Below are 27848 nucleotides of genomic sequence, written 5' to 3' on the forward strand. Positions count from 1 at the left end.
ACGCAGGCGGCGGCGCCGCCTCTACTTAAAGCGCGCTCGGGGCCGCTGCTGCCTCCTCCTGCTCCTGCTCCTCCTCCTCTGCCGGCTGCCGCGGCTCGCGCCCCGCCAGCATGTCGGACAGGCTGCCGTACAAAGTGGGTGAGTGCGAGCCCCGGGCCCGGCCCGCCTCTCCGGGGCTCTGGCGGCTCCCCCGCCGCCGGAACAAGCGCGGTGCGTCGGGCCCGGCCCGCTGCGGCGGGGTGCGGGGCCGGGCCGCGGCCGTGCCGGGGAGCCCCGCGGCTGTGGAGGGCAGCGGGGGCTCCGCCGCCCCGGTGGCGCGGCTGGATGCGGCGGCGGGGGGAAGATGGCAGCTGCCTGTTCGCCGTGCCGCCGCGGGGGGCGGGGAGCGGGGGCAGGCAGGGAATCCGGGCTGCGTTTGCACCCGTGCTGCTGAATACCCGCGAGGAAGAAGAAGGGGGCCGCTCGGGGGGCTGCACCGGCCCTCTGAAGCTGCTGTCACTTTCCGCAGCGCGGCACGAGTGGGGTTTCCACCCGCGGTTTTGCTGCTCTCCCGCCCCGGAGCCCGTGGCGCGGGCAGCCCGGCTGCCCCTCCCCAGACCTTCTCCTGCTCCGACTGCCCACCAGAAGCCGTTCGCTGGGGCCAGGCTTTCGCTCCGAACGTGAAACTGCCTTTAAATCTGGGACCTGTGTTACACGTCTCCCTAACGATTTTGGCGGGTATTTTTGTAGACCTGAAACTCCACAAAACCCCCTCATTTTTATAAGGAGTTGTGTGTTCTTTGAAGGCTAAGTTCAAAGAGAAGAACGTTAGTCTGTAAGGCTCAGATTCATAAATAATTTACTTCGGAGGCTATGAACCTAAAATACTACAGGATATATTTTTAAGCAGCCCTGGTAAAACTACTGAGCCCTTAAGAGGGGTAAAATTCAAGACCCTCCCCCCCCCCCCCGGTATAGTTGTTTCCATGGTCCTTCCCTTGCCTGGGCTTTTTTCAGTCCCGCATTGGTGTAAAGGCTGCGCACCAGGCAGCCTATGCGTAGGCAATAGCTTCAGCGGCCCCTAGGCTTCATTCTGGAGCAAAATGCAATTAGCTTGTCTGTATTAAATGCAGCAGTCTGACTCAGAGGTCCTAGTGTTCCTGAGTGCTTTAAACGGCCTATGTTCACGAGGTAGGTGAAAGAAAAGTATCTGACCATGTTCTTTAGTGTAATGGTAAGCTTCTGAAATCTTCTCTGAAAGAGCTAACCGAGTAAGAGGGACACTTGGTGTTGGCCGATGCTGCAGTGGTGCACCTAGGCACTAGCCGTTTGGCCCTTGCCTTTTTAACGCTGGAGTCAGACGTTCATGGTGAGGGCAGTATTTTCTACCCTGAGCTAGCCTGTCGGAAGTCTCTTTTGTTCAGTTTTTGCTGAACCTTTCTATTATAGATCCTTTTTACAAAGGCAGAAGTAGACTTGTAACTAAGGTAGTTATGGTGCCTTGAAAATAATCTTTGTGCATGCAAGGGGGTAGGAACCCTGCAGCTTAGTTCTTAAGAGGAGCTGGCCTGTAAGGAGGAGTGCTTAAGGCTGGGGCTTACTGAATTAATGGGCCTCAGGATGTCTGCACACTAGATCACAGTTGACTAATATGCTGATACATATGTTTTTCAGAGGGACTGTTAGGTTTGGTCTAAACTTGTTTGAAAGCCTGTGTACCATAGTAAAAAAGCTGGGAGTAACCAGAAAAGGGTCTGTTTTTCCCCCAACTCTATCTCCCAGCTGTTGCTGGGTGTTCAGTTCAGCTGTTGCAGCTGATGCCTATCCACAAGTGTGTGAACAGATACCAAGGTCTCAGCTATTTAAGCTCTGACACCTGTCCTCTTCCTCTTGCAGCTGACATCAGCCTTGCAGACTGGGGTCGCAAGGCCATTGAGATTGCGGAGAATGAGATGCCAGGGCTGATGAAGATGCGGGAGATGTATGCTGCATCAAAGCCGCTGAAAGGTGCACGTATCGCTGGTTGCCTTCATATGACTGTGCAGACGGCAGTTCTCATAGAGACCCTTATAGAGCTGGGAGCTGAGGTAAAGTGTCTCTGAGTTTCTCCTTCAGTGTGCTCTTAGGTAATGCTCTGCCTGGGGCACTGCTTCTGCTTATATAACTACCTTAGGGGATCCTGGCAAATGTCTGTACTTTCTGGAAGAGATCTTGCTGCAATCTCCGGGTGGATGGATTATGTCTTCTCTCCTTAAGCAAAAAGCTTGTCACCTGTACTGCGTGCACCTCTGGGATGTGGTATGTGTCTTCCCTCTGGACAAGCTGCACCTTCATGAGTGCCTGTTCTGGGCTGGGTCGCTGGCTTCAGCAGCTCCGTCAGCTGTGTGTACAGCACCCTGAGCAGTGGTGCCGAAAGCTGCTCCCACGCAATTGTGTTGTGCTCGGGCATGCAGTGCTGTTGCTGGTAATGCTGAAGCTCTAGTGACTGCCTCCAGCACAGATTAGCCTGTATTAAGAACCACACCGTGCCCTGGTAAAGTCAGCAAAAACTAATGAAGCTTTCTGAGAGCTCATGCTGGCCCTTGAGCTGTGCAGGAAAACAACAGGGAGGCAGTGTGGTTCAGTGATCGAGGGCTGGGGACTCCACTGACTTTGAATTTGTTGTGTGGCTATGGACCAGTTACCCTGGTCCATATTAAAGACTGAGATACTTATAAGCCATTTACTGCATTGTGTCTTCTGCCTGGCTTGCTGAACGAAGTCCAAACATCATGGCTGAGTGTTCGCTGTACAGGCCATGAGGAGAGCCAGGCATCTGAGCAGAATCCACATGGCTTGCGTGCTGAGCAGGGAGCTGACTGGAACTTGATGATGGATTATGTTCAGTATGTATGTGATCTGAAATTCCTTTTTCCCGAAGTTTAGCTGCTTGAACTTAGGCTGCCCAGAGGTGCTCTATATGGGATCCCTCCCTGGGAAGGATTAAAAGAGTTGAGCAGTGTCATGCTGATCAAAAGGCTCTGGGAGAAGGGGAAGCTCTCTCTCTGTAGCAGCTAAGGCATTTCCTCAAAAAGCGGAGGGGGTAGGTCTAGACAGCATGCTAGGTTAACAAAGATAGAATAAATACTCTGTGCCTCAGAGTATAAGTTCTAAAATTGTAATAAAAATGCATCCTCTTCATAACCAATGACGAAAGTATTAGGCTCCGAGCCTATCAGGTATGCCAGTTATTCTAGAGTCTATGTCATTATCACAAACTGGTGTTACAGATCTGAGGATGCAGAGTTGAAGTGGCTTATGTCTTATATCAAGTGCTTGAAGTGTAAACAATATATAGGTATTCTGCATACTTTGAACTTCATGACATCATCTGATGTCATCTGTACTGATATGGAGGGAGCTTAGAAAAACCCAGGTGAGGAGGTGCAGTGCTTAAGGTCATGAATTCAGTTTTCCTGTGCTCCTTCCAGGTGTGTTTTCACTGACAAGTGGTGGTTGTGTAGGCTCTGATGAGGTGCTTCCTACTGCAGCCCTTACTTTGAAGTGTCAATTCTTGACAAAGTGGGATAAGTACCTGAAAGCAGGCTGAAGGATTATGCCTTATTGCCCTCAAGGTCTGTTACAATTAAGCATGCAAATACCTGCCAGCCAGCCCTGTAGGGAGCAGCGTGAGAACTCATGTGTGGCTCTGGGATGTGGTGGTTTCTGTGCCCGCTGGGGAGCTGCAGTAGGTATGCAGATACTTTTCAATGCAACTCAGCAACATGCTGTTGCTTTTCTAGGTGCCTGAGCCTAGTTATGAAATCTGTGTGGAAAATGCTTAGCTCAGCTGGAAAAGCTACTGGAGCACAGAGTGGGAGCTGGGTGAGCATAATCTTGGAGAATGCCTGTTGATAGAGTGTAGAGTTTCAGCTGCATTTCTGAGTGCCAGCAGGTGTGTTACTGCATGTCCATATCCCTCAGCGGACACTTGCTATGTGGCCGTTCTGAAAATCTGAACTTTATTGACCAAAACTTTCTAAGCCCACCCTACTGTGTACTTCCTGAAGATCTATAGCTGAATGTACGCTCTGGCTCTCTGGCAGAAGCTCTTGTGAGTAAGGAGATGGCTGAATATGTGGCACAGCTAAAGCTCCGTTACATTCTCTCCCAAAGTGACATTATTTTTCCTGGCCTAGTCAGATATTTAGTTTTCACCTTAACTTTGCAGAGCTACTGAGAAAAGCAGGAATCTGCACTAATATGCCTTTCTGCTCTTGCTCCCTTTTTAACTCCTGTGTCTGGAAGAGAGTGCCTGATATCTCAGAACTTTGTTCAGCAAACAAAACTTGAGTTGTTTTCCAGGTACAATGGTCAAGCTGCAACATTTTCTCCACTCAGGACCACGCTGCAGCTGCTATTGCAAAAGCTGGTATCCCTGGTAAGTTTTCCATGTTCTAGTTTGGCTCTGAGTTGGGGTGTACTGCCTGTTCTAGCTAAATCAAACTGTCTACAAATCAGCTCTTCTGAACAAGCTTCAGGATAGAAATAGCCCATCAAAAGCAGTGGCTGTTACAAAACAGGACATCTGATTCAAGCTGTGTTGCATCAGACTATGCATGGCGCTCCTGACAATGGCTGGTGGTAGGCTATGAGAGAGCCTGGCTGTATGTTACCAGGTTTAAGCCTGGTCATTAAGATGATAGAATAGGCTGGCTAATTAAATGGATTAGGTGTGTAGGTGCGTGCAGATGGAGGTGTGTGGTGCTTTCCAGCAAGCTCGGTGCTAAATAGGGGTCGGGGAAGGGATGTTAACTGCAGTGTGCCCTGTTACAGTGACAGGGTCAATACTCAAGATGTTTTAAGGCTAGAGCTAGGCTGGCTGTGTTGCTGCCTAATATCCCTGAAGCGGTTTATGAGGATGCTGCTATTTCGTTATTGTTACCTTCCAATAAAGAGTAATTCCTTGCGGATCAGTATGAATACATTAAGCTGTCTGCTGTGTTACTTAGCTTAGGGACAGGCAGTCCTCATGGCTCTGTGCTGGGAACTGCATGGCCTGAGCCCAGATGTTGGCAGAGGCTAACTCCGGTTTCTGGCAGCCTGGTTCTTTGCTTTGGGAGGTGTCCTTCATTTCTGTTATAATTGGCTATTGCCACAAGTCTTTCCCCAGCTGTGGTCCATTCTAAGGTAACAGAAGAAAGTGGTCCCTTCATTGGCTCCTTTAGCATTCCTAGCTGCAGGCATCACCTCCTCTGCCTCTGGCATGTGATGTCAAAGGACCAGGCAGGACTTTCTAGATCTGATGTTAGGATATTGCCTTTCTCACTGCTCTCAACACCCAAAACTCAAGAGCAGTTTACAGGTGAAGCGTTTGTTTAAGTTTTTGTCCTCTGCCCTTGGTGTCCTTGTTTTGTGGAACTTGCTTTTTTTGTTAATATTGCATTTCATGTACTGAATTTATGAGACCTTGGAGGAACGCTGATCCTTTGGATACAGTATGAGATACTGATGAACACTTCTCCAGAAGGGGCAATTACATGGTTGGCTCTTCATGGCTCAAGAGTTAGTTTTCTGTGTAAACAGTGAAAACATGACAACATAGCCAAATGTTGGGTTATGTAAATCATGTGCCTAATATATGTTTGAATGGCTGAGCACCACTGAGGCTCAAGTATAGCATGAAGCCAGTACAAATGCCTGGAAAGGCAAAAATACTGCTAGATACAACATGCTAGTGGTTGCAGCATGTTGTTAGTGGTAGATGTACTGATATAGAAATATGCCCTAATAAGAGCAGACGAGGCGTGGCAGCTTGGATTTTAGCACTGTGCGAGAAACTAGAATTTAAACTCAGAGTTGCTGAAGAGTTTCTAGTCTGCTGCTTAGCTCATGCTAAAGTCTAGTCCCTCTTTTCTGCTGTGCTAGAAAGTGCTGTGGTTTTGTTTCCATTTGTCTGAATCAATATATCCAGTGGCTATTTCTAATTCCTGGTAACATAGGGCGTATTAAGGGAGCAAGTGGGGTGTTGTAGATGTGAGTCTGCTTTAGTTTGCTTTGCCTTCTCCCTCTTAACATGGAAGAAGAATGAGAGCAGTGAAGTCTCAAAAATTTTGACCAAGTTCGTGGCCTGGAATAGAAGGCGAAGAGATTTCACTCTGCTCATTCTGAGATCTTTTTTTTTTTTAAGGCAAATGTCTTTTCTGGCCTGCAGGCACAGATAATCATCTCTCTGTTGGCTCTGCTACTGAGAGCTGCTGATGAAATCTTCCTTTGGCTGCTTTACTACATGCTGAGTAAGAAACTGGCTAATTGTGTGTGTTTGTTCCCATGTAGTGTTTGCCTGGAAAGGGGAGACAGATGAGGAATATTTGTGGTGCATTGAGCAGACCCTGTACTTCAAGGATGGGCAGCCCCTCAACATGATTTTGGATGATGGTGGAGATCTTACCAACCTCGTTCATACCAAATACCCACAGCTCTTGAAAGGTGACTTGTATTTTGTTTTGTCAGGCACGGTTCTCCCTGGGAGGCAGTCCGTTTCTGTGGGAATTCCCTGCTTGTGTAAAATGGGCTGGGGGAGGTGGGACAGGCATGTGCAAACAGGCTATGAATGAGTCTATGAAAATTGCTTACAGTCCAAGACCAGAATTTCTTATCTGCAGGAGCTGTGTCCATCTCTGCTCTGTAATATATAAGCTACAGTGACCTGTCCTGGCCATCCTTGACAGTGCCCATTACCTGAGAATGACCAGTGGTACTTGCCAAAAGCTTCCTGGAAATGGGCTGTGTTTTAGAATTGCTTAATGTCTGCTTGCAATTAATATTTTCAACATTAATGCTTTTTCTTCCCCATCCTCTTAGTGCACCTCTGGATGAAGTCATGACAACCTGTAGCCTTTCTTGGAAAGGGAACAGTTTTCTACCTTATGTAAACTACAAGGCATTAACTCATCCAGTTTACACCAGTGAAGATGCTGATGGAGTCAGGGTTGGGACTCATGCTTTGTTAACTTACTACCTTCAGTGTAAGTTATAAAACTGAAAACAGATCAGTGTGCTGTTACTAGCACATGTTTATGTGAAAATGTTTATCTGAATGGGGTTTGGCGTGACCTGCAGTAGTAGGCTGATCTGTGCCTGGCAAGTATGACAGATTCTCCTTAGCTCTGCCAGTGTCCATCTGTGCTGCTGCAAGCCACAGATGCCCGGCGTTGCTAAAGGGCGTGTTTGATCTGGGATGTGAAGAAGATTGGATGGTGATATAGGGTGGAAACTAAACTGATACAGTGGGGTGTGCTGATGCTCATTCTTGGTCTGTAGAGGTGAGGTTGCTGTAGAAGCCTGCTGGATCAGCTCTCCTCTGACTCTTGCACTGCTTTAAGAGGAAGCTGTGGGGAAAAAATCTGGAGGCAGCAGGACATGGATAGGGCTGTGTGAGGGGAGGAGTCTGGGGCTGCTTCCCATCCATGTGCTCATGCAGGTAGGGGCACAAGGAAGAGAGGAAACTTCTGAGTGACGGGCCTCACTTTATCCTTCGTCCTCAACCTGATGTCATTAGTAATCCAACAGTCAACATCTCTGTGTTATTTAAACTGTAATGAGAGGTTTTCATTGGTGTCTGCTCAGCCATGCTGGGATCCCCTCTCTTCTGTCAAAGGTCTCTTGCTTCCTAGATTGCCTCTGTCTGATGTTCATGACCTCTTGCTTTCCTGCCATTTGATGCCAAGGAATACCACAATTCTTCATGCCTCCCTGGCATTGTCAGAGGCCAAAAAATACATTTTCCATGTTCATACTCTGTTTTGCAGGGTTGTTTCCTTGCTATGCACATGCAACACCTCAGTTGGTGTCCCTGTTCCTGGGGGTCCTGTGCTGAGCTCCTTTCATACTTCCAGCCCTCCTGCTGTCTGCTTCTTTCTCCCCTCTAGCCCTTTGCTCCCTCTTACTTGTCTTGTGTTCCTGGTGTGGAAGGGACCAGTATAGCACAGTGCAGTAGGGCAGTGGCTGTTGAAATGTCTCCTGTCTTGGCATCCATTGATAAAAAACATCCCTACTGCCTGGGGTTGCTTCCTAAATTCATAGGAATGGCTCTTCCACGGGGTTTTTAAAGAGTCTAGGCAGGGTGCCATACCTGTCAACATTTCCCTTGCCAAAATGTGTGCGCGGTCTGCACTGACCATAGTTCAAAAGACTGATCTCTGCGGAGGGTGACAGAACTTGATCTGTTTTACTTTGCTCCTTGGAAACAGCAAAACTTCCAGAATGGGACCCACTGAGTAGAGTCTTGATCTCATTTAACTGAGCTCTGCGCTTAGCCCTTTGTTGCAAAGACTGCTTAAATGAAGCTGTGTAGCATCCATTTCTTTGTAACTTGAAGATAATAGAGGCTAATATATCCTAAGGGTTCGTGGTGATATTTGACCTCTTTGGGGGAAAGGTAGGACAAGAGTAACATTAGCAGAGCGTGCACAGTGTGTGGGAAGACTGGATTGTTAGCGCGGGAGACGTTTCGGCATGCAGTATCTGAAAGTGCCATTTGCCATTTAAAGGCTGGACAAGTTTTCTGGGCTAATTTCAGAGGAAACTGTCTATCTTCCATGCTTCAGCTGCTTCTAATTTAAACAAGTTAGTTCAGTCCTGGTGTGCAACTAACAGTTGAAAGTAGAGCTCATTCAAGTCTACTTCAACTAGGAGATGTGTTAAATAGCTGTGTGGAAATGCTCAGCAAGCTTTCCCTCTCCCTAATTGTGACTGTTGTTAGAGGGCAGAATGGCCTTTGTGCTATTGGCTTATTCCACTAAACTAAATGCCCTTAAAACCAAGATAAATGAAGGTAGGAGGGGGAAAACTAGAACTGAACAAAGGGGAAAGTCGTGTGAACTCATGCAAGGGAGGTCTCTGGCATCTGTGCAGAAGACTACTGTTGAGAAAGTATGGAGAAGACTGCATCATTGTGATCCATTGATGCAGACTTGCTCATTGATCAGGTAAGAAGTACAGAGGAGCAAAGTAGGTCTGAGTGTTTAGCAAGGCTTTTTCAATTTAATTCAACTTTTTTCTTGCTGTAGGCCCTTTGCTGTTCTCCTGTCACTTAAGTCACTCGGGCATTGAAATTGAGTGGTGTAGGCAGCACTTCTTTCAGCAGAGTTGCGAAGTAGTTTAGAGCAGCTACAGATGTCACCTGGGGGCAGCAAGCAGGTGGCCTTCAGGGAAGGGAAGCTGCTGGTGTGCATGATGTGAGGTTCGCTGAGTGCAATTTTAAAGACAATCTGCTAAGCTTAGCAACGTCAGCCTGGAGAGCTTTTGAAGGGTGACGAGTGTGTCTCCTATTTGCCAGATAGACCAGAACAGAGAGGACAGGTTTGAACTGGAGGTTTCTGCCATGACCTCCCACAGATTTCCTTCACAAGGGGATGATTGTACTTATCTAGGCAGTTGCACTGGAAAATAGATGCTTTTGGGAGGCTTACTACAGATGCTGTATTCCACTGTGCACCAGGCAATGTTCTTTAAGCTGTCCTGTCCCCTCCAAGCAAGCCCTAAACATGCTAAAGCCTAAACTTGTTCTCTCTGCAGGTAACCATGTGGGGATTCTAGTTACCAAAGGCTCTGTGTGAGATCTGTGATGAGACAGACCTCTGTGGGGACAAATCACCCTAATCAAGCTTTATTTCTTTCTAGCGTGGTTGGTCTCACTTCCTTCGTGTGACAGAGTGCCACAGCTTCTACCTGGTGGTCTGGGAAGCGAAAGGGAGGTCTAATGGCTCTGTCGGTCTTAGACTCCATTGAGACATCTGTACAAATTCTGGTTTGAAAACCACTTTGAATCACACTTGGAGATTTAAACTGAAGTTGTCCGTGTTCTTGGCTTGTGTAGCTCATCTAGGCTTAGATCAGTTCGCAGCTTTTTTTTTTTAAGCAGCAGGGATGGGTTTGAACCAGAATCAGCATCTGCATGCTGCTATCCTGACTAGAGGAGTGCGGATGAGGGGGTTGTAGTAGCATCTCCATGCACGGAGTGTGACTGGGGGGGTCCCCCCACAGGGGGGGCGTTAAGGGGGGTGATGTGAGGGGGGGGGGGGCCAGAGTGGCGGGGCTGCCACAGGTCCCTCTGGTTTGGAAGTGGGACGAGCTCGGGCTGGGGGCATGTGTCTCCCAGATGCAGGCTGGGGAAAATGCAGTGAGCTGCGCTTCCCGAGGGCTTAAGCTGTGAACTTTGAAGATGACTTTAACAAACTTTATTCTTTCTCACTTAATTGAGCTCTGGTACAAATTTGGGATTCCTCTTTCCTCCCTTTCACCCCCTTGCTGGGGGGCTGACCTTCGCCCCTGGGTTCCTGGTGGCTGTTGACGTGGCTTTTGTTCCAGCCGGGCAGATAAAACCCTGAGGGTTGGGGCAAAGCACCTGCCTGCCTTGTCCCAGGAACCATGCTCCTGTAGCCTGCTCGGGAGCTGTGCCGGGGAGGCACAGCACCCCTGGGTGCCTGGAGGGTGCAGGTACCCGCTCGGGAGGCGCAGCACCCCTGGGTGCCCGGAGGGTGCAGGTACCTGCTCAGGAGCCGTGCTGGGGAGGCGCAGCACCCCTGGGTGCCCGGAGGGTGCAGGTACCTGTGGCTCTGAAACGCGTGCTCTGGCCTTCCTGCCCTCTGGTGCTGTTGCAGGGTCCTAGTCTAACCTCAAGGAGCCTCCCCGGATGGTGGCTGACCTCTTCATTTGTCCTCTGTGGGCAAAGCCAGGTGCTCGGCTGGAGGTGCTGATCTCTTTAGCTTTGTACCTGCCTTGGGCTGTGCTGATGCTGTTGCTGCCAACAGCGATGATTGTTCTGCGTGCTGTTCAGAGAGGTGATTCTCCAGTTATTCCTCCTGTCCTATAAACTTCTCGTAGGTCTTGGTGGCTGGGGAGGTAGTGACACTTGGGCACTTCTCTTCAATACCCAGAATTAACAGACTACATAAATAATTTTTGGGATTTTGTCGTGGGTTATTGTTGTTGGTTCCCACTTGGTCATCCCTAAAGTAATATTGGCTACTGAGGAGGTGCGTGGGCTGTGGTTGAGGAGCCCCTGCCCTTGCTGCTGGCTGGTGATCTTGGGCTAGTCCTTTGGCCCCTCTGCTTTTGCTATTTGTGAAATAGGAGGGCTAATGCTCACCTTTTTGAAATACTAGGAGGGCTGTGGACAGAGTGTGGATAAAAAAATGTATGTAGGAATTGGGAGTGATTATATGTTATACAGTGAGGGAGAGGAATTAAGAAAAATGACATGAAAAGGAGCAATATTTCTGTCTGTTCATGTGCACTCACATAGGATAACCTGGGCTGTCACCTGCTTCATCAGTAAAAGGGCTTGAACAGGACAATTTATGAATGTTGTTTATTTCTCAGAGTTTTTCCTATAAAAATGACTGTAAAATTATTTTGCTTGTGAGCATCCTTTTAATTTTATTCTGTGAGGTCAACATGAGAGGTCCCTTGCCTGGAGGGCATAAATGTCTGCATAAATCTCTGGTGTAAGTAGAACTTGGTATTAATTGTTTTCATATTTTCTCTGTTCTTGTGAATCTGAATTAGCTCCAAGTGCCACATGGATCCCTTTATAGAGATGTTGCTCGTGTTTGTGGTTTCAGCCTGATTTAGCAGAATTCCTCTATTTCCGCTGATAGTTCATATGTCAGGAAAATAATTGTCTTGCAGCGTGCCTCCGGTCCTTAAAGAACAAACATAATTACTGTATGCTCTACAGTGGAAGTTCAGCCAGACTGGATAGTTTAGTTTCAGATTTATTCTGATTGTCATAAATTATGTACTTTTTTGTGCAGATAGGCTTTCTAAGTAATCAGGGTGTTGCCCAGTGTAGCAACTAGACAGTTTATATACAATGAGATTATTGAGGCGTTAGAGAGGAGAGATACCCAGAAGTCATGTGCAGTAGTGCTGCTTCTGAGCAACTGGCTGCTGTCAAAAGGTGCGTGAAGAGTCAGGACCCTTAAAGCAGGGGGTGCCTTTACAGCTTTGGCTTTTGGTGTAATGTGGAGCCAGGTAACCCCATGACAGTTCCTGTGTTATCAGGATCTTAGTCCATTATATGATATTGGTGTTTCTGCACAGTCCTTTGTCTCTGGTCTCTGCCTCCTGGACTGTTTTCAAGCAAGGATATATTTGAAATACTGTTTTTTGATTGTGCTAGTAATACCCATGAAACTGAAGTTTCATGTAGCTAGTATCCAAATTTAGGGGGGGTGTTGGCTGTTTAATCAGAGCTGAGGTTGATTACAACAGGAGGATTGGGAATGGTGAACTGTGTATTTGATTTTTTTAACTTTTTTTCAGTTGATCCAAGTGCTTTAGATTTAAGTGTGGTTATCTAGGTATCATCTCCTTTCAAGCCACCTTGCAAGAATGGAGTAGGCTGTAGAAACGTCACTGAGGTGAACATCTTGCCCCTTTTGCAGAAGAGTTTTTTTGATCATTTTGTGAGAAAATAGATTAGAGTGGGGTCTTTCCTGATTCCCTGGTCTAGAGCTGGTCCCTTCCATTTTTCCAAAGAATATTTTGTCGTGCTCTTTTAATTGCCTTGTGGGGGAAGAAACTGGTTTGAAGTTTCAAACAACTATTTGAGGATCCAAATGAGGGATCTCATCTCTTCCCTGCTTCCTTCGAAGAGTTTAACTTAGGCCTCTGGAGGATGCTCCCACCACCTGAATGTGTTGGTTTGCAGCAGCGTTAACTCCAACTAAGGTGAATCCTTTCACTCTCCCCACAGGAATTAGAGGTATTTCAGAAGAGACAACCACTGGAGTTCACAATCTGTACAAGATGAAGGCCAATGGGACCCTGAAAGTGCCAGCTATCAATGTTAATGACTCTGTCACCAAGGTAATGCAGCTAGAGCCCTTCTGCTATGTTCTGCTCTCTGACCAGTTTGGTGTTGGGATGTTGTCATTCCCATGCAAGTATTCCTTCTCTTGCCGAGCTATTCCTGACCTGGTACTGAATAGATTTTTCAACATATCCTTGAAGTGAGCCCATGATGTCTGTGATGGGCCATGCCATTGTAAATACCCTGTTTTCAGAACATCAAGGGCTTTTTTTGTATGTAAGGACATGCATTCTTCTGCATTATAATAATGTGAAAACACCTTTGGAAATCATGGCTCCTGGGGTACAGTCAGTTCCTGTGGCAAGGGGCCTCTCCCCTCTGAGTAGCTTCGAGCCCACAGGTAGGTGGCAGGTACCGGCTGGAAAAGAGTGTGACCTACATGAGCTTGTGGCTGGTGAAGGTCGGTTGATCTGAGAAGGTGTATCTGCGAGCGGCAGTTGCAAAGCATAGGGTAGGAGGTATTTATTCCTTGCTTAGCTATATTACTGCTTCCTGAGACAAATCCTGGTGAATTGAGGGATGCGTGGGAGTGGTGTTTAAAGGGTGCTGGTGCTTTTTGGATGCAGATGAATTGTAGTGGGAATTTCAGGTGTACTTAAGGTTTATGCGTCTAGATGTATTTTAAATCTAGTTGCTAAATCTATTTTAAGTTACCATACTAACATTATCCTGTTGGGCATGGCAGTTCTCACTGTTTGGCCTGCTTTCTCTGCAGTTTGCTATCTGAAGAGTATCTCCTTTCTGCGCACAAAGATGCATCTGGCATTTTTATTTCATAGCTAGTGGACTGGAATCCAGCTGATCTTGGAAGAAGCTTGTTTCTCTCTCTTTTCACCTAGATTGTGCCTCCTGCATAATAACTATTAATACTGTTTAGTAGATTTGGAAATCCAGATGTTTCTAAAAAAGCCTCTTGAGTGGATTTGGGTTGAGCTCACTTTATTCTAGGGCCAAAAAAGTGCTTATTTTCAAGTACTGTTTGGTATTTATGTAGTAAAAGATTTGTACTAACCACAGTTACAGATCTCCAGGAAGACATGCAACTGAGCTGACAAATTCTGCTCTCCCAGTTTGATGTTTTCACTTGGTGCCAGGTTCCCATACTATTTCCTGTAGTATTTGGAGAGAGAGGCAGGCAGCATCCAGCTCTGTTCTTCCCTCCTGCCACTCAAATGTATTTTTGGGTGGGACAGATGTCTGCATCTGACACTCTTCTACCTTGCCTGCACAGGCACCTGGAAGGCTTTGATTGCAGTTGGGGGATTTGGTGATCAAATGTGACCATGCTGTCTTCCTCCATAAAAAGGCTTATACTGCAAGGAAAATCTGCTGGAGGACTAGAAAAGAGGATTACCAACTGGCACTAGCTTTGGAATTTGGAAGGATTGGAAACACAAATTTTCTGAAATATTAATGGCAAATGTACCTGTGATAAGACTTACAGGCACTGAGTCAGGAACTTCTGTATCTGAAGTCTAACTTCTTACGCATTAGACCTCGGCCAGCTTCTGAGGCTGGGAGCGATATGCCGCTATACCTCATAACTTGCATAATGCATTGGAGTCACAGCTGCAACATTTTTATATGTGGACTTTACATTTCTTATTGTAAAAATTTTACAGTTGTAAGCTGTAGACTGAAAACCAAACTATAACATCTTACATGTGCTAGATGGCACCAGCCACAGCTGCAAGGTAGGTCCCATTTGAAAGATCAGTGCCCCTACTTGCGTCTAGGTATGCAGTCTTAAGATCGCTTGTAGCAGACAGAGTGCTACCTGTGTTAACTGAAAGCAAGAATGATTGGTGACCTAAAGCTGTAGAAAGCATGGGGCAGGCTTTGAGACCAGAATTTTGCTGTGAATGGTGAGTTCTTTATACCCCTGCCTTGGGAAGTGTAGCATAACTTTGGTGGCCAGAGTTTTTTAAAAATTCTTGGCTTCTGTAACTCTTCAGATAATCAAATCTGTTTATACACCCCATCTTCCTGGTCAAAACAAAGGGTTCAAGGAGAAAAAGGAGGAGCATTACAAAAACCAGTACAGCAGTACATGTTTCTGAGTTTAGGAAGATGGTCAAGTGGAGTACTGTTTGACGTCTGACTTAGCAGGGGAATTTGGATTTGGAGGTCTGGCTGTTAAGCTGATTCGTTAATGTTACAGTAGGAGGATGTTGTGCGATGGGGCATTAGGAAGTGAAATCCAGGGGTTCTTGGTTGCAGTGACCGGTATGGTGAACGGCTACTTGGTGGATTTTTCTAGATCTGAGCAGTGGTGAGGTTTGGCAGTGTTAGTGTAACTGTTCCTGGGGGAAGATGCAATTTTGTTCTTCCTGGGCTGCAGGAACCAATTTTTCATGGTTGATGTGGGCAACTTGCTGCTTCTGCAGGGTGCATGGTGTCTTGCAAAGATAAAAATGTGCGCTAACCAATTGGCCAGATATTCTGCTGGTGTTTTTTGCCTACCTGTAGCACTTGGTTCAGTTCATTGTCTGTTAGACAGCAGCAGAGAACTGGTGAACATCTGCTTAAGGAACTCAGACCTACCTCTGTACGCAGGAATTCTGTGCTTTTACTTGATTAATTCAGGTTACCTCTAACAAGCTTTTAACATGTCCAAGCCCTAGTCAGTAGACGCAACATATTTATGAAATGCTTCTCACCAGGGGTGTGCCGAGTCCTGTATCTGGTATAACTATATAGATTGAAACTGGATAAATAAAAACATCAAACCAGGTTATCTTCTCCCTATCCCTCACTGTGATTAAAGTATTTAGCTGACTGTCAGCCTCCTGGTTTGTAGTACTTGCGTATAAGTCCATTTTATTTCTCTAAGGAATTTTTACTTGAGTGACTTTCATTTGTTCTGAAACTGCTCCTCTTTCTTCCTCAGAGCAAGTTTGATAACCTTTATGGTTGCAGAGAGTCCCTCATCGATGGCATCAAACGTGCTACAGATGTCATGATTGCTGGAAAAGTGGCAGTCGTGGCAGGTTACGGTGATGTGGGCAAGGGCTGTGCTCAGGCCCTGCGGAGCTTTGGAGCCAGAGTCATCATCACTGAAATCGATCCCATCAACGCACTGCAGGCAGCCATGGAAGGTGAGAACTGAAGGAGATGCAGAAATTAATGCATCTCACAGGGGTCTCTGCGTGTCAGTGTAGAGCCATAAGTGATAGTTGGCCAAGAAAGTTTCAGTGGGTTTCAGCCCTGTCCCTGTTGAGGTAGAGGTGTCTCTGTTTAACTGTAGGAATTCTTTCCTTACAGTTAGGGAAGGAGTTTGTTAGTATAGGCCTTGAAGATGTGTTTGGAGTCAAGGATATAGAGAGAGTATAGTGGGGTAAGGCCCCATTTTATAACACCTGGTTTTGAATGGGTTCCTTATCTTCAAGTTGTGCAACTCTAACCTCCAGTGTGGGTTAAGACTTCACTAGGATATCTCCATGGTGAAACACCAGGCCTTACCTTCAGCAGATGTTTTTGAGAGCAATGCTATGCTCTCTGCCTTTCCAGCAGTGCCCACGGCACGCTCTGGAAGCTGTGCTCCTTCTCTTCTGTGGGTTCCTCATGTAACTATGCTTCTTAGTACCAGTTTATCCCATTTCTATTCATACCTGACTAGAAGCTGCAGGTGTTGTGGGTGCACTTCCCTTTGCAACCTTGACCCCGTGAATCCAGTCTGAGTGCTGTGCCAGATACTGCACCTATGGACATAAGATGTTGAATGTATAGATCTACAGATTGGAAACAAGTGAAGGATAGATATTTTTGTGCTACGTTGGTATTTAGTAGGACAAATATGCCCACTACCTTGCATCCTCCATAGGTCAGGTGTTGGCACAGACTTCTCTTACTCGTTCCTTCTCCGTGGTTTTCTAGTTGTAATACTGTAGTCCATTTTTAAATAAGTGCTGGCGGTTGGGTAGAAGAGTAACTCTTTCTCTTTTCAGGTTATGAAGTTACAACCATGGAGGAGGCCTGCAAAGAAGGCAATATCTTCGTTACCACCACCGGCTGCACCGACATTGTTCAGGGCAGGTATGGTCTAGCCACTTGCTTTAGTGAAAGCATACCTGTACAGTTAGATTTTTTTTTTAAAGACAGTCATAACTTGTCAGCAGTGTGGTGAGGGCTAGCACACAGTCTCATTTCTGGACATCAGAATTTAGCATCAGTTTAATGAGAGATCAGGGCTTTGGTCTGTCACTTCTGCTGGATGTTGCTGTATTGCAATTGTTCCTGTCTTACAGCACGTAACGATGGAGAAACAAAAGGTGTAGAGGGATAGATAGATAGACTTCTGGAGAATGAGAGTATCAGGGCTAAATTCTGTGTTAGGACAGATAAATGTGAACAGAAGAGGAGCGGGGGGTAAGGGTTGGAGTGGGGGTAAGGGTTGGAGGGGATTCCATCTATGAGTACACATAGACCCGAAACCAGCCTGTTCTCCATAAACTACCCTGCAGTTTTTCTGTTATCGCTTCTTAGATCTCAATTATAGCCCCTCCACTCTACACAAACTCATTCTTATCTTTGCTGTTATGATTGTACATGTTATAGTGGAAGATCAGATTAAGTGGGAGGAGATAAGGCCATTAGTGTCTAGAGATGTAAAACTGGTGGAACCTTTAAAGTCATTAAGAAAACGATTTCTTCTGTGCAGGAAAGAATAACTGCAGATATTTCAGTTTTGACCAATTAAACAAAGTAGTTTTACTTTCCCTACTGGGACAACATTTTCTCTCCAGTAACCTCTTATATCCTTGGGAGGTGTCCTTCCCTAGAAGCTTGAGAGTTTTTTCCAGTAGACTTCTCATGCCTGGAAGATTACCAGACCCACGCATCTTGTGAGAGTCGAATGCAGTCAGTGAGCCAGGCACTCTTCATTTCTCCTTGAGTAGAGCTATGGACCAGAGCATCTTCTGGTGCTGAAGAAAATATTTTTTGTGCATTCACTTTTGATAGAACTTTCTCTTTTGCAGGCACTTTGAGCAGATGAAGGATGATGCCATAGTGTGTAATATTGGCCATTTTGATGTGGAAGTTGATGCAAAGTGGCTGAATGAAAATGCAGTAGAGGCGGTGAATGTCAAACCTCAGGTAAGACAGCCCTTGCACAAGCTTTCCTGCTAGAAAGAAGCAATAGCTACTCAGTGTCTCTTTCCAGAAAGGGGAGTGTTTCTCTTCAGGTACTTTCTGTTTCTAGCTTTCTTAGAAGCCAGTGTTGCTCTGGGCTGATCAGAATGGAGATTCTGCTTTTCCCCGATTAACTGGAGCAAGCTGCACGTCATATTCTTGTGTTGGTATTAAAGCAATCGGTTCCAGCCAGTGCCCACGTGTACAGCGTGGTTTCTGTTGAGAGGTGCCTGGTACGGATGCATCTTTCTCCATGTGTTCCTGCTTCCATGACAAACAGGAACGTACCTCTTAGTGGTGGTTGTGTAGACAATTAATGGCATCAAGTTAATTCCATACAGAAGTCAGCTTTGATGTTTGGGGTATGGTGAGGAGGTATGGAAATGTGCTTTCTTTGATAGCCCCTAGCTGAAATCAATGCCATAACTCAGTTTCAAAAAGCAATTTAGGTGATGAATACAGAACAGACCATTAGAGACCATATAAAACTTAAGAACAAAGCCCATAGATTGGCTGGTGGCTGATCTGAATTTTCTCTCAGGAAGCTCCTTGCTCATGCACTGCTCTGCACCAGAACAATCTTGGTCCTGGTGCAGAGTGCCAGGATTAGAGTGGATCTCAAGGGAATGTCTTCTGGGATTCTGTTAAGGTTTGAAAAAATTCACACCTTTTTGTTTTCAAAGCATTTTTTTACTTGGAGATTGAAGCCTCAGGAAAGTCTATCTGGAGCTCTGCCAAACTCAGACTTCTCTTCCAGACTTAGTGGCTTCATTTTAGAAACCTGTGTAGACCAGAAGTCTATGTGTGGGCAGACAAGGCGAGATGTTTTATCCTTGCTCAGCTTGCATTCCCACCATGTATTTACTTAAAGCTATGGCTGTAGCTACACAGGAAAATAGGGATCTAAAAATTTCAGCTTTTCAGCTGTGTGTCCTAAAGCAGAGAAACTAAACTAAATCAAAACTGTTTTGTAACCCTAGCATTGAGGGAGAATATTACATAAAGCAAACCAGGCTGTCTGACTTGGCATGGGACTTCTAGTTACCTTTTAAAGAGGGAGTGTGCTTGCTGATAGCAGCATTCTGGGACAGGTTTTCTTTTTTTTTTTTAAAAACACCACACCCAAGCATATGTCTTAGTAGATCTCAATCTGCCCTTCCAGTTTTCATAACTCCCCTGTGGCTTATTTGCCACCCACATCAAACTCCTACTAGGCAGTTGTGAGAGTCCTTTCAGTATCCTGTTTGCTGTTGGGACACTCTACATGGGCTCAACTAGGTAAGAAGTTATACCCTCAAGTTCTCACTACATTCAAGTCTGTTCTTGCCCATGACCTTAGTGTGGAGCTGACTTTGCTCAACAGCTCTTGTCCTAGAGGAGCCTGCAGCTAGCTGCTTGCTTTCTGGTAGCTCGAGTTTTAAAATTAAAGCTGGGACTGCTCAAAAAATAAACCTTGTTGAAGGCTAAATTGGATGTTAATATGGTAACGTACAAACTACCTGCATATGGCCATTCAACGTGGCTCTTGTCCATATGAAAAATTGTCACTGCTGGCAGAGGTAGTAGTCCCTTTTTCTTTATATACTCTGTGTTGCAGGAGCCGGTCTCTCAGATGTATTAGATACGATGAGATGCAGTCTAGTCCAAGGTGTGAAAACTGTAACAAGTTTCTGATTAAAAACAGAATATTACCTTTTCAAAAGGATGGAATTAGGGTCAAGGTCGTCCATATAGCTTAATGCTGAAGACCTACCTCCTACCCTAAATCTCTCTGGTCTGTTACATAAACGGCGGCTGTCGCAAGCAGGATGTTCAGAGTGATGCAAAGGAGATGCGTGCTCACAGAGCAAAAGCTGTGAAAATAGCTGCTCAGCATGCTGTGGGTGCCATGAGTGTTTGCTTAAAAGTCATTAGCTAAAGTTTGTAAAAGGTGTTTCTGACAGACCTGAGTGGACCACCTTTGTCTCAGCTTGATGCACAGATAGCTGAAGCTGGGAGGATCTACTGGGGGAAATAGCACTTTACCCTTGGGCCGTTCTTGTACTTTTCCTTGCCCATCTACTGGTTACCACTGGAGATGGGATGTACCTAGAGGTAAATCTGATCTTATGTGGCCATTCCACATGTTTGAAGCTTTACTGAAGTGTGGATGGCCTATAGTTGTGTACATTGCCAAGCCCAATAAAAGCTGGTCCCTGACTCAGGTTAGTACTTGGGTTTTGTTGACTTCTAGCAGTGGATCTGAAGCACTGTTAACTAGTTTGAATCTCCAGTTGGACTCTGTTATTGGTGTATTTAATCCTATACGTAGCTACACTGTGCTAGTGGTATACCCCTATGCTCCATTTTGTGTCTGTTTAGATTTCTTGTCCCTAAAGACTTTAGACCTGCATGAAAGGTAAGGAGGTACCTGCTGAGTAGGTATTACGTGAACAAGTTCTGTGTAAAAGCTTCGTTATTCTTCGTTTTCATTCTTTACGCCTGATTGCCATGGTGGCTGGGCAGTTGAGCAGGAGTGGACCAATACACATCCTAAAAGCTTACTTGTTTCAAAAGGGGGAGAGGCAGGACTAGGAGGCAAAATGTGACTTTAGAGCCCCAAATTCCATGCTTGAAACAAATTAAAAGGCATTGAGTAGAAATTTGCTGCAATTGCTTGACTCTTCCAGGACATGCATTAACTTTAGGTTTAGAAACAAGCTCCCAGTAGGTATCCTGCAGCTTCTGTCCCTCACCACCTGCATGGGAATGCGTCTGCATGTGTTGGGACCTTTCTCAGGGCAGCAGTGATGAGTCATTACAATAATTGATAGACTTGTTCTTACACTGAAATCTGGGAAGGAAGTTATCAGTTTGCCACTTAGGCCATTGCTGGTGTCTCAGTTTTGTTGCTCAGATTCATCAAAAGGATACTTCTGTGGTCGTCTTGTCCTCAGTCTTTCGGGGGCCTCAAGGGGCGGTCAGTCCCATGTTAAAGGTGTGAGACTGCACTTATCCTTAGAATAACATGTATTTTTTCAATCAATGTTCTGGGTGAGGTATCCTATGTTTTATAATACCAGGTACTAACTCTCTAAATATTCAAATTTTTACTAAGACCTGGCAGCTTTTTTCTATATCCTGTAGCAGGGAGGGGAATATAGTACAAGAGCAAAAATCGCTAACCTCCTATGAAGACATCTGTCTCTTGATCAGAGGATTAATACCAGAGCTGAGAGTTGCTGGACTTCAGCTAGAGGTACAGAGTAATTGTGAAAGTGTCCAACATGGTAGTTTTCAGTACGATATGGTCTCCACTTACAAGTGGTGAGCTGGTGTAGGAAATGTTTAATACTTATTGCGCCATTCTGACTCATCTGTTGCTTTCAAGTTAAGGGGGAAATAGGCTTATTGCTGAAAAACTGGCAGGTTGTTTTGAATATGGGTTTGCACTGCAATCCTGCTCAGCTGCGTTCTGGTATTAGACTGATGTGTAGCGCAAGCTCAACTCTAGAGGGGAAGGAAAGGTCAGGGTGGGATCAATGAACTTTGGCTCTGAAAATAAATCATTCACATATCATGGTGTGGAGGGAAGTGCGAAGCAGCCAGAAAGTCTGGAGCAAGCTAGTTGCTGATGGGGAAAGGGAGGAGGTATTTGTATAAATGTGGAGATAAACTTAATGCTTGGATAACTCGAATTCTACTTCTGTAGCAATTTCTTGAGCTTATGAATCAGTCTGTTTATCTGCCCATCAATGAGATGTGTTTCCACAGTACTGACTTAAGCCTCTGCTGGTACCACTACTATTTTGTATTTATTTCTGTGCAAAGACATTAATTGGCATTTTCTGCGTTGCCCTGTGCATTGAAAGAGTCATGTCAGCAGTTGCTGAAGGTATGTGATTCCATGCACAAGCCAGCAGCTGTCCAGGTGCAAGTTGTGTGGATATTACATGGATATAATATTTTGACACCTAAACCACCTGATTCAGACTTCAAAACTGAAGTGCTACTTACTGCTACCTTGTAGTAATTTAATCTGTAAATACAATATTTAATGTAAGTAATATTGTAGTTGTTCTCAGGGTTTTTAGTGTTCTGCTTTCTGTATGCTTCCTTCTTTGTTTCATTACTTCCTCCCATAATCTTACGGTAGTCCATATGGTATTTTTTGGGTGGACTGTCACCAATGGAGAATCAGCATCCATAAGAAGTATTGCAACTGCTCAGTGGAGAGCATTCTTACTAACCCTACCTTGCTGTACTGCTCCTGGACAGGAAAAATTAAGAATGTTACTTAGGGCTTCTGTTTGAGGTGGTTACTGTCTACATATGTGGGGCTGAACACATAATAATCTGTTATATGAACCCAAGAAGTAGAAAGTAGTGCTGCGATTGAAGCACAGCTGGGGAAGACAGCTGGAGGCACAGACCTGCTCTGCAGGCAGAATATCTGTTCTAATAAATTGGTTTCTATTGGTTTACTTATTACAGCTCTGCTAAGGACCTGCACAGAGATGTTTTTTCAGAAGATTGTATTGTTACAATAAAAACTCCATCCCACATGGCTTTTAACTTACAGGCCAAAGCTTTAAGAATAAAACTGAAAGTGATGTGTGTTTTGCTTCATATCAAATAGCTTTTGAGACTAAGAGTATAAATACAGCTGTGGGGAGGGACCCTTTTAGGTCTTTCACAGTTGCTGTGCTATGACAGCATAAGATAAATGGACTTGTCTAAAGCATTAACCTTTGTCAAAGTTGGTCGCTGATTATCTTTTAAGTCTTTCTAAAGGTTTGCTCTACTCCCACATTCTTGGCGCGACATGAGCAATAAATACCAGTGAATACTGAATATTCTTGTAACTTATAGGCCATATTGGCATTTCATTCTGGGCTTTGATACTGTAATCCCCTACAGGGGTGAAGGCAGGGGAGAGAAGAGCTAGTGACTGGTAGAAAGGAGAAGCAGAGTTGACTTTAACACTGCAGAAGCCCAATCTGGCTGAGACAGTTGAGGCACGTACTAAGTGACATTATCTTCTGAATCGTGTGGGACTCTCATATAGCTGAAGACCTGACTCCTTAGCCCATCTGAGACTTGATTCTGTGTGCAGAGTCCAGTTGTCCCTAGCATAGCTTGGAAATTGGTCTGAGTGGAGGGCAGCGTCTCTGGCCCCTTGAGAGCAAAAGAGGGTACACCAGAAGCTGGGACAGCTGTTTATTATTACTGTAACGCACTGGCCTTATGGAAGTGGGAAGAGTTACAGGGAATTAGTTTCAGCAGGCAGAGGACTCTGGCTCCTACCCCTGTGTTAGATGCAAAGGCTCTGCGCTGTTGCATGCAGAGGTGTTCCCTCTTCTCTCCACACCAGTTGTTACCATTAGGCATACATGAACTGCATTTTACTGCTAGCAGCATGCTCCCCACCACAGCCGTCTGACACAACATGCATGTGGAAAAACCAGAAGAACTGGATAACTGGTTAAATATGAAACAGATGCTAAGATTCATGTTGTGTGAAGTCCAGAATAGCTACAGGCTTAGCAAACACGGTCTGGGAATTGAGGGGGGGGGGGTGGGTCTCAATTGTCATCAAAGTCTGTGTTGCAAGCTCACTGCTGAATTGTTGATGTGGAAAGAAAGCCCACCAAGCTTTGCATGATTTAAAAAGCTCTCTTTACCCTGACATCACACTGCTCTTGCTTTTTTCCCACCCAGGTGGATCGCTATACACTGAGGAATGGCCGTCATATTATACTGCTAGCGGAGGGCAGACTGGTCAACTTGGGCTGTGCCATGGGTCACCCTAGCTTTGTCATGAGCAACTCCTTCACCAACCAGGTGCTGGCACAGATCGAGCTGTGGACCAATAGTGACAAATACTCTGTCGGAGTCCATTTCCTGCCAAAGAAGGTGAGTTAGAATAGCAGAAAGAGGCAAGCTTGTAAGGAAGCCAACTTCAGATGTGGTCATGTAGGTTTGTTTCATTTGTGCTTGAGTTCATTCTCCTACTGAATAATGTTGTTGCAAGGAGCTTCTGTCCCTCACTGAATGCTTGGCTTTGGTCATGCCGAGTCTGAAGTGGGCTGTTTTCTGGGGCTAACCTGTTGTGCAGAACTGGGACTTGTCTGTCACATGTGATAGGAACATCCAGTCACTCTTTGGCTTGACCTGGGGCTCTTCCATAAGGTGCCTGGAAGCCCTGTGCTGCCTCAGGGTAGTCAAGGAACTTCTCCCAACCGACTTGTTCCTTCTGCTGAATGTTGGCATTCACAGCAAGCTTCCACATGCCTATCCAGCAGCAAAGCCTAATGGGGCAGAGTTGAAGCTGGAGTGAAACTAGGAATTGCTTTTACTGTTGTTGGTAGAGTCTGGGTCCCGTTTGCACCTGAGCAGAGCTTATCACAATCTGATCCTAAAAGGTTCACAAAATACTAATGACAGATTCCCTTGGGTTTCCCTTTAAACTTATCTCTGCATTCTTTGTTCTTGGAAAAATCTGGATATCACAACTCAGAAATTCTTTTTATAAAACTAACCTGGTTTTAATTTTCCAAAACAAGCCTGAGAATTTGAGGTGGTCATTGAAAAAGATGCTGAAGTTAAATCCCCCTGCCTTTGGAATGCCGCCCAGTGTGAGGCTAAACGTGAAAATACTTTTCATTTGGGAGATAGAATGTGTATGTTTGGGCTTACTTATGAAGTGTTTGCTGAAGGACTTAAGCTTCCAAAACTATCCCTTAATGATCAAGCAAAGTATACCAGAAATACAGTGTAAGAGTTGATCAGCGAGCTGACACTTACCATCTTCAAAGGAAAAGTTTTCTTGACAGTTCGCTCAAAAATGCTAGTCCAATGTGGCTAATAAAATGTGGCTTCACCCTATTCCTGAATAACAACTTTTAGTAAGCATACTTGAACTGGAAATGAGAAGTAATGCCCAGATCTGTTACTTAGAGTTGCATGTTAGTGGAGCATATAGCAGTAATCTTTTCAGGTTCATATACTGTGACAAAATGCTCTTTTTACCCTCTGTGCTCCATGGAGAATTTTAAAGAGTAAAGCAGTCGCCTTGTCAGAAACAACAAAAGGTGGGCAGAAGAGCTTTCTCTGATAATTTTCTGGCTAGTATCTTTCCTTGTTCTGTGTAGTAGCTTTGAGGTCCAAATGTAAAATTTAAGAATTACCAAATACCTTACCTTGCACTTTCTTTGACTGCAAGAATATCGCTTTGATGATCAGCTATTACAAACATGCACACTTTTCTGCAATGTGTGTTCCCGGAAATATAGGCAAACTGTTGTGTCCATGTTCTTGGCACCAAATCTATTCATCCTTATGCTCAGCTATCTGATTTTAAGGTAAGAATGTCAGCTTACCTTCATCTAAATTTGTGTACCTTTTTATCTAAATTTTGAAGTCCCCAAGCTGAAGCAGCTGTGAAACAACTTATCTCTGCTGCAGTTTGAGAACCTGATCTGGGAGATGTCAGGGACTCAGCTCCTTTTCAAGTGGGTGTAATATGGCTTAAACTTGCTGGAAACACTCTAATCAGGTCTTCGCATGTCAGTCTAGTCACCTAGCTATGCATTCAATTTTTAATCCTTTTTTTTTTTCTGGCAGGATCTACTAAGCTTAAATACTTGTTTCCCTTCTAAACAGAGTCCTTCCAGTTAGCATTTCTTTCTTTTGTGATTTTCCTGACTCTTATGTTGTGTTCGGTAGCTTTCGTGGTTCACTTCCACATTCTTCAACCACTTCATCTTATGTTTTTAATTTTGTCTTGTACATCTTTGGCTGTGTTCTCAAGAGATGTTGGCAGTTCCATATTCTCAAGAGATGTTGGCAGTTCTACTATGAGCAGGTTGAGCTGCAGTGAGTTATTCTCTATACAGTTGTAGCTTTTTACCTGGTTCATTACAATGGGATTACTTCGGAGTAGTTGCTTGTTACCACACTCTCTTTGAATGGGAAATCTAGGACTAGTTATTGAATCATTTAGGACATGCTGTTCACACAAGCTGAAGATCTGGCCCTTGATTGTTTTGTTGATTTATTGCCCTTCAAATATATTGCAACCTTTCAGATCTATTTAACTAGTATGGGGGTGCTGCTGGAATTTAGACTTACCTTTTATCTGTTTCCTTAGCAATGATTACTTGTACTTTGCAGAAATTACAAACAGTGGTCAAACTCGCCCTTCTGTTGTAACTCAGCAGCACCCGATCCCTGCTTAGTGCTGTCCTTTCTATCTTTCAATACCCTTTAGGGCTGTCCATTCCCCTCTGACATAGCAGCTAGTTTGCCATTTTACTGTTTGTTTTCTGACTCTTCTCCACCTATCTCCTGTAGCACTTAACTGTCTTGTAACTTTACACATTTTTTCAATCCCCTGAGTTTGCATGTCTGCCTGATACCTCTGGGATAAAAATAGTATATCAGCGTTTCCATCTGAACGTAGTTCTGTGCTCAGAGCAGATGCCTCTGCACGCAAGCAGGTGAGGTATCGTGGCAGGAAAAGAGCTGTCTGACTGCTCCTCTGTGTCCGTCTGTTAAGTCCTCCTTGGGGCTGCTGTTGGTTTTCATGTATTCATTTCTCACTGTTGACCATGACTTCCTGAACTACTAGGACTCCGTTCTGCTAATATTCTTGTCTCAATGTGTTGTTTTGCAGCTGGATGAAGCTGTGGCTGCTGCTCATCTGGAGAAACTGAGTGTGAAGCTGACGAAGCTGAGCGACAAGCAGGCCAAATACCTAGGCTTATCAAGAGATGGGCCATTCAAGCCGGACCACTACAGATACTGAGCAGGTGGCACTGCCCAAAGAACAAAGTGCAGGGATACAACCTTCCAAAGCTCTTGTGTGTGCTGGGCTTCTGAGAACAAGCCCTTTGCTGTACTCCTCTCAGTGCTGCAGAACCCCTCCCCTTACCAAGGGAACTTCAGGGCCTCATTTGTTAGTGAAAGAGGATCACTCTGACTCTTGGAATTAGAATTGGTTACTGAGCTAATGTCATGCTGAAAAGGATCCTATGCACCTTTTATTGGCTCCTAATGTCCCAATAAGGGGAGCAGGACAGAAGATTGCTAAATGAAAATGCATAATCTTGTCAAACATGTGGCTGACCAGCCTCTTTGAACAGGCTAAACAATAAAATGGGGAATGGTTTCTACAGGGAGATGCTTTCTGCTGTGCCCTGCTCAAATTAGATGAATCCTGTTAGGAGGCTGGCAGTGTCAGGCTTCTCTCCACAAAGGTGCCCTGGCTGAAGTGCATGTTGTGAAACTGGAGGGAGTAGGGAGGAGTATAGGTTGCTTGGTCTCTTTCCTATATAATCAACTTAATCTCCTACTCCGAGATTAGAGCTGGAGTTTTTTTCTGGGTTAATTTACTCCATCAGTTTTGGTCAGAACAAAGACCCTTCTATGCTTTTTCCATACCAACTTGAGGAGGGATGAGGCAAGAGTGACTCCTGTTAGCAGCGTTCTAGTCTGTCGTGACCGGCTGAGAAGCCACTGAGGGGATGGTTAGGTTTAGGGACCTTGTTTGATCCTCTGAAAACACCAGCAGCACACTTCTACCCCCAACTTGATTTTTCTGAGTTGTCATGTCTGCTGTATCATGTTTGTCACTGACTCAAAGTGCTTTTATTAAAGATCTGACTGTGGCCTGGCTTGTTTTGTAGAGTGAGATGCTTTGGGTTTTGCCATGGATTTGTCTACTTTTGTGTGATCCTTAAGCTACTGAAAATAGTTAATATATCCACGTGGGGTTTCCTCAAGGCAAAAGCCAGTGCTGTGGCTAGTCTTCATCATATACTTGAGCTGGGAAAAGCTGCTGCTCAGGTTATTTAAATATTTGAAAGGCTGAATCTTACAGGAAAAACACTCTGCC

The 27848-nt window shown here is 45.2% G+C and overlaps 1 protein-coding gene across 2 annotated transcripts; it reads left to right on the forward strand.

The window, feature by feature from the left end:
- On the forward strand, window positions 1-27626 carry AHCY (adenosylhomocysteinase). Of its 2 annotated transcripts, none has more exons than XM_075166278.1 (10): window positions 1-138; window positions 1876-2066; window positions 4324-4399; window positions 6295-6447; window positions 12722-12834; window positions 15729-15936; window positions 16786-16873; window positions 17818-17935; window positions 23672-23866; window positions 26628-27626. In XM_075166278.1, exons 1-10 carry the CDS (start codon window positions 111-113, stop codon window positions 26757-26759), a joined length of 1302 nt encoding a protein of 433 aa, XP_075022379.1. In that variant the 5' UTR covers window positions 1-110; the 3' UTR covers window positions 26760-27626. The 2 variants fall into 2 exon arrangements, with proteins under 2 accessions (XP_075022379.1, XP_075022380.1); XM_075166279.1 differs by lacking the exon at window positions 1-138 and adding an exon at window positions 1113-1170.
- The last annotated feature ends 222 nt before the right edge of the window (window positions 27627-27848 follow it).

The sequence above is a fragment of the Calonectris borealis genome, chromosome 17, assembly GCF_964195595.1.
Source record: "Calonectris borealis chromosome 17, bCalBor7.hap1.2, whole genome shotgun sequence".
Classification (NCBI taxonomy): Eukaryota; Metazoa; Chordata; class Aves; order Procellariiformes; family Procellariidae; genus Calonectris; species Calonectris borealis.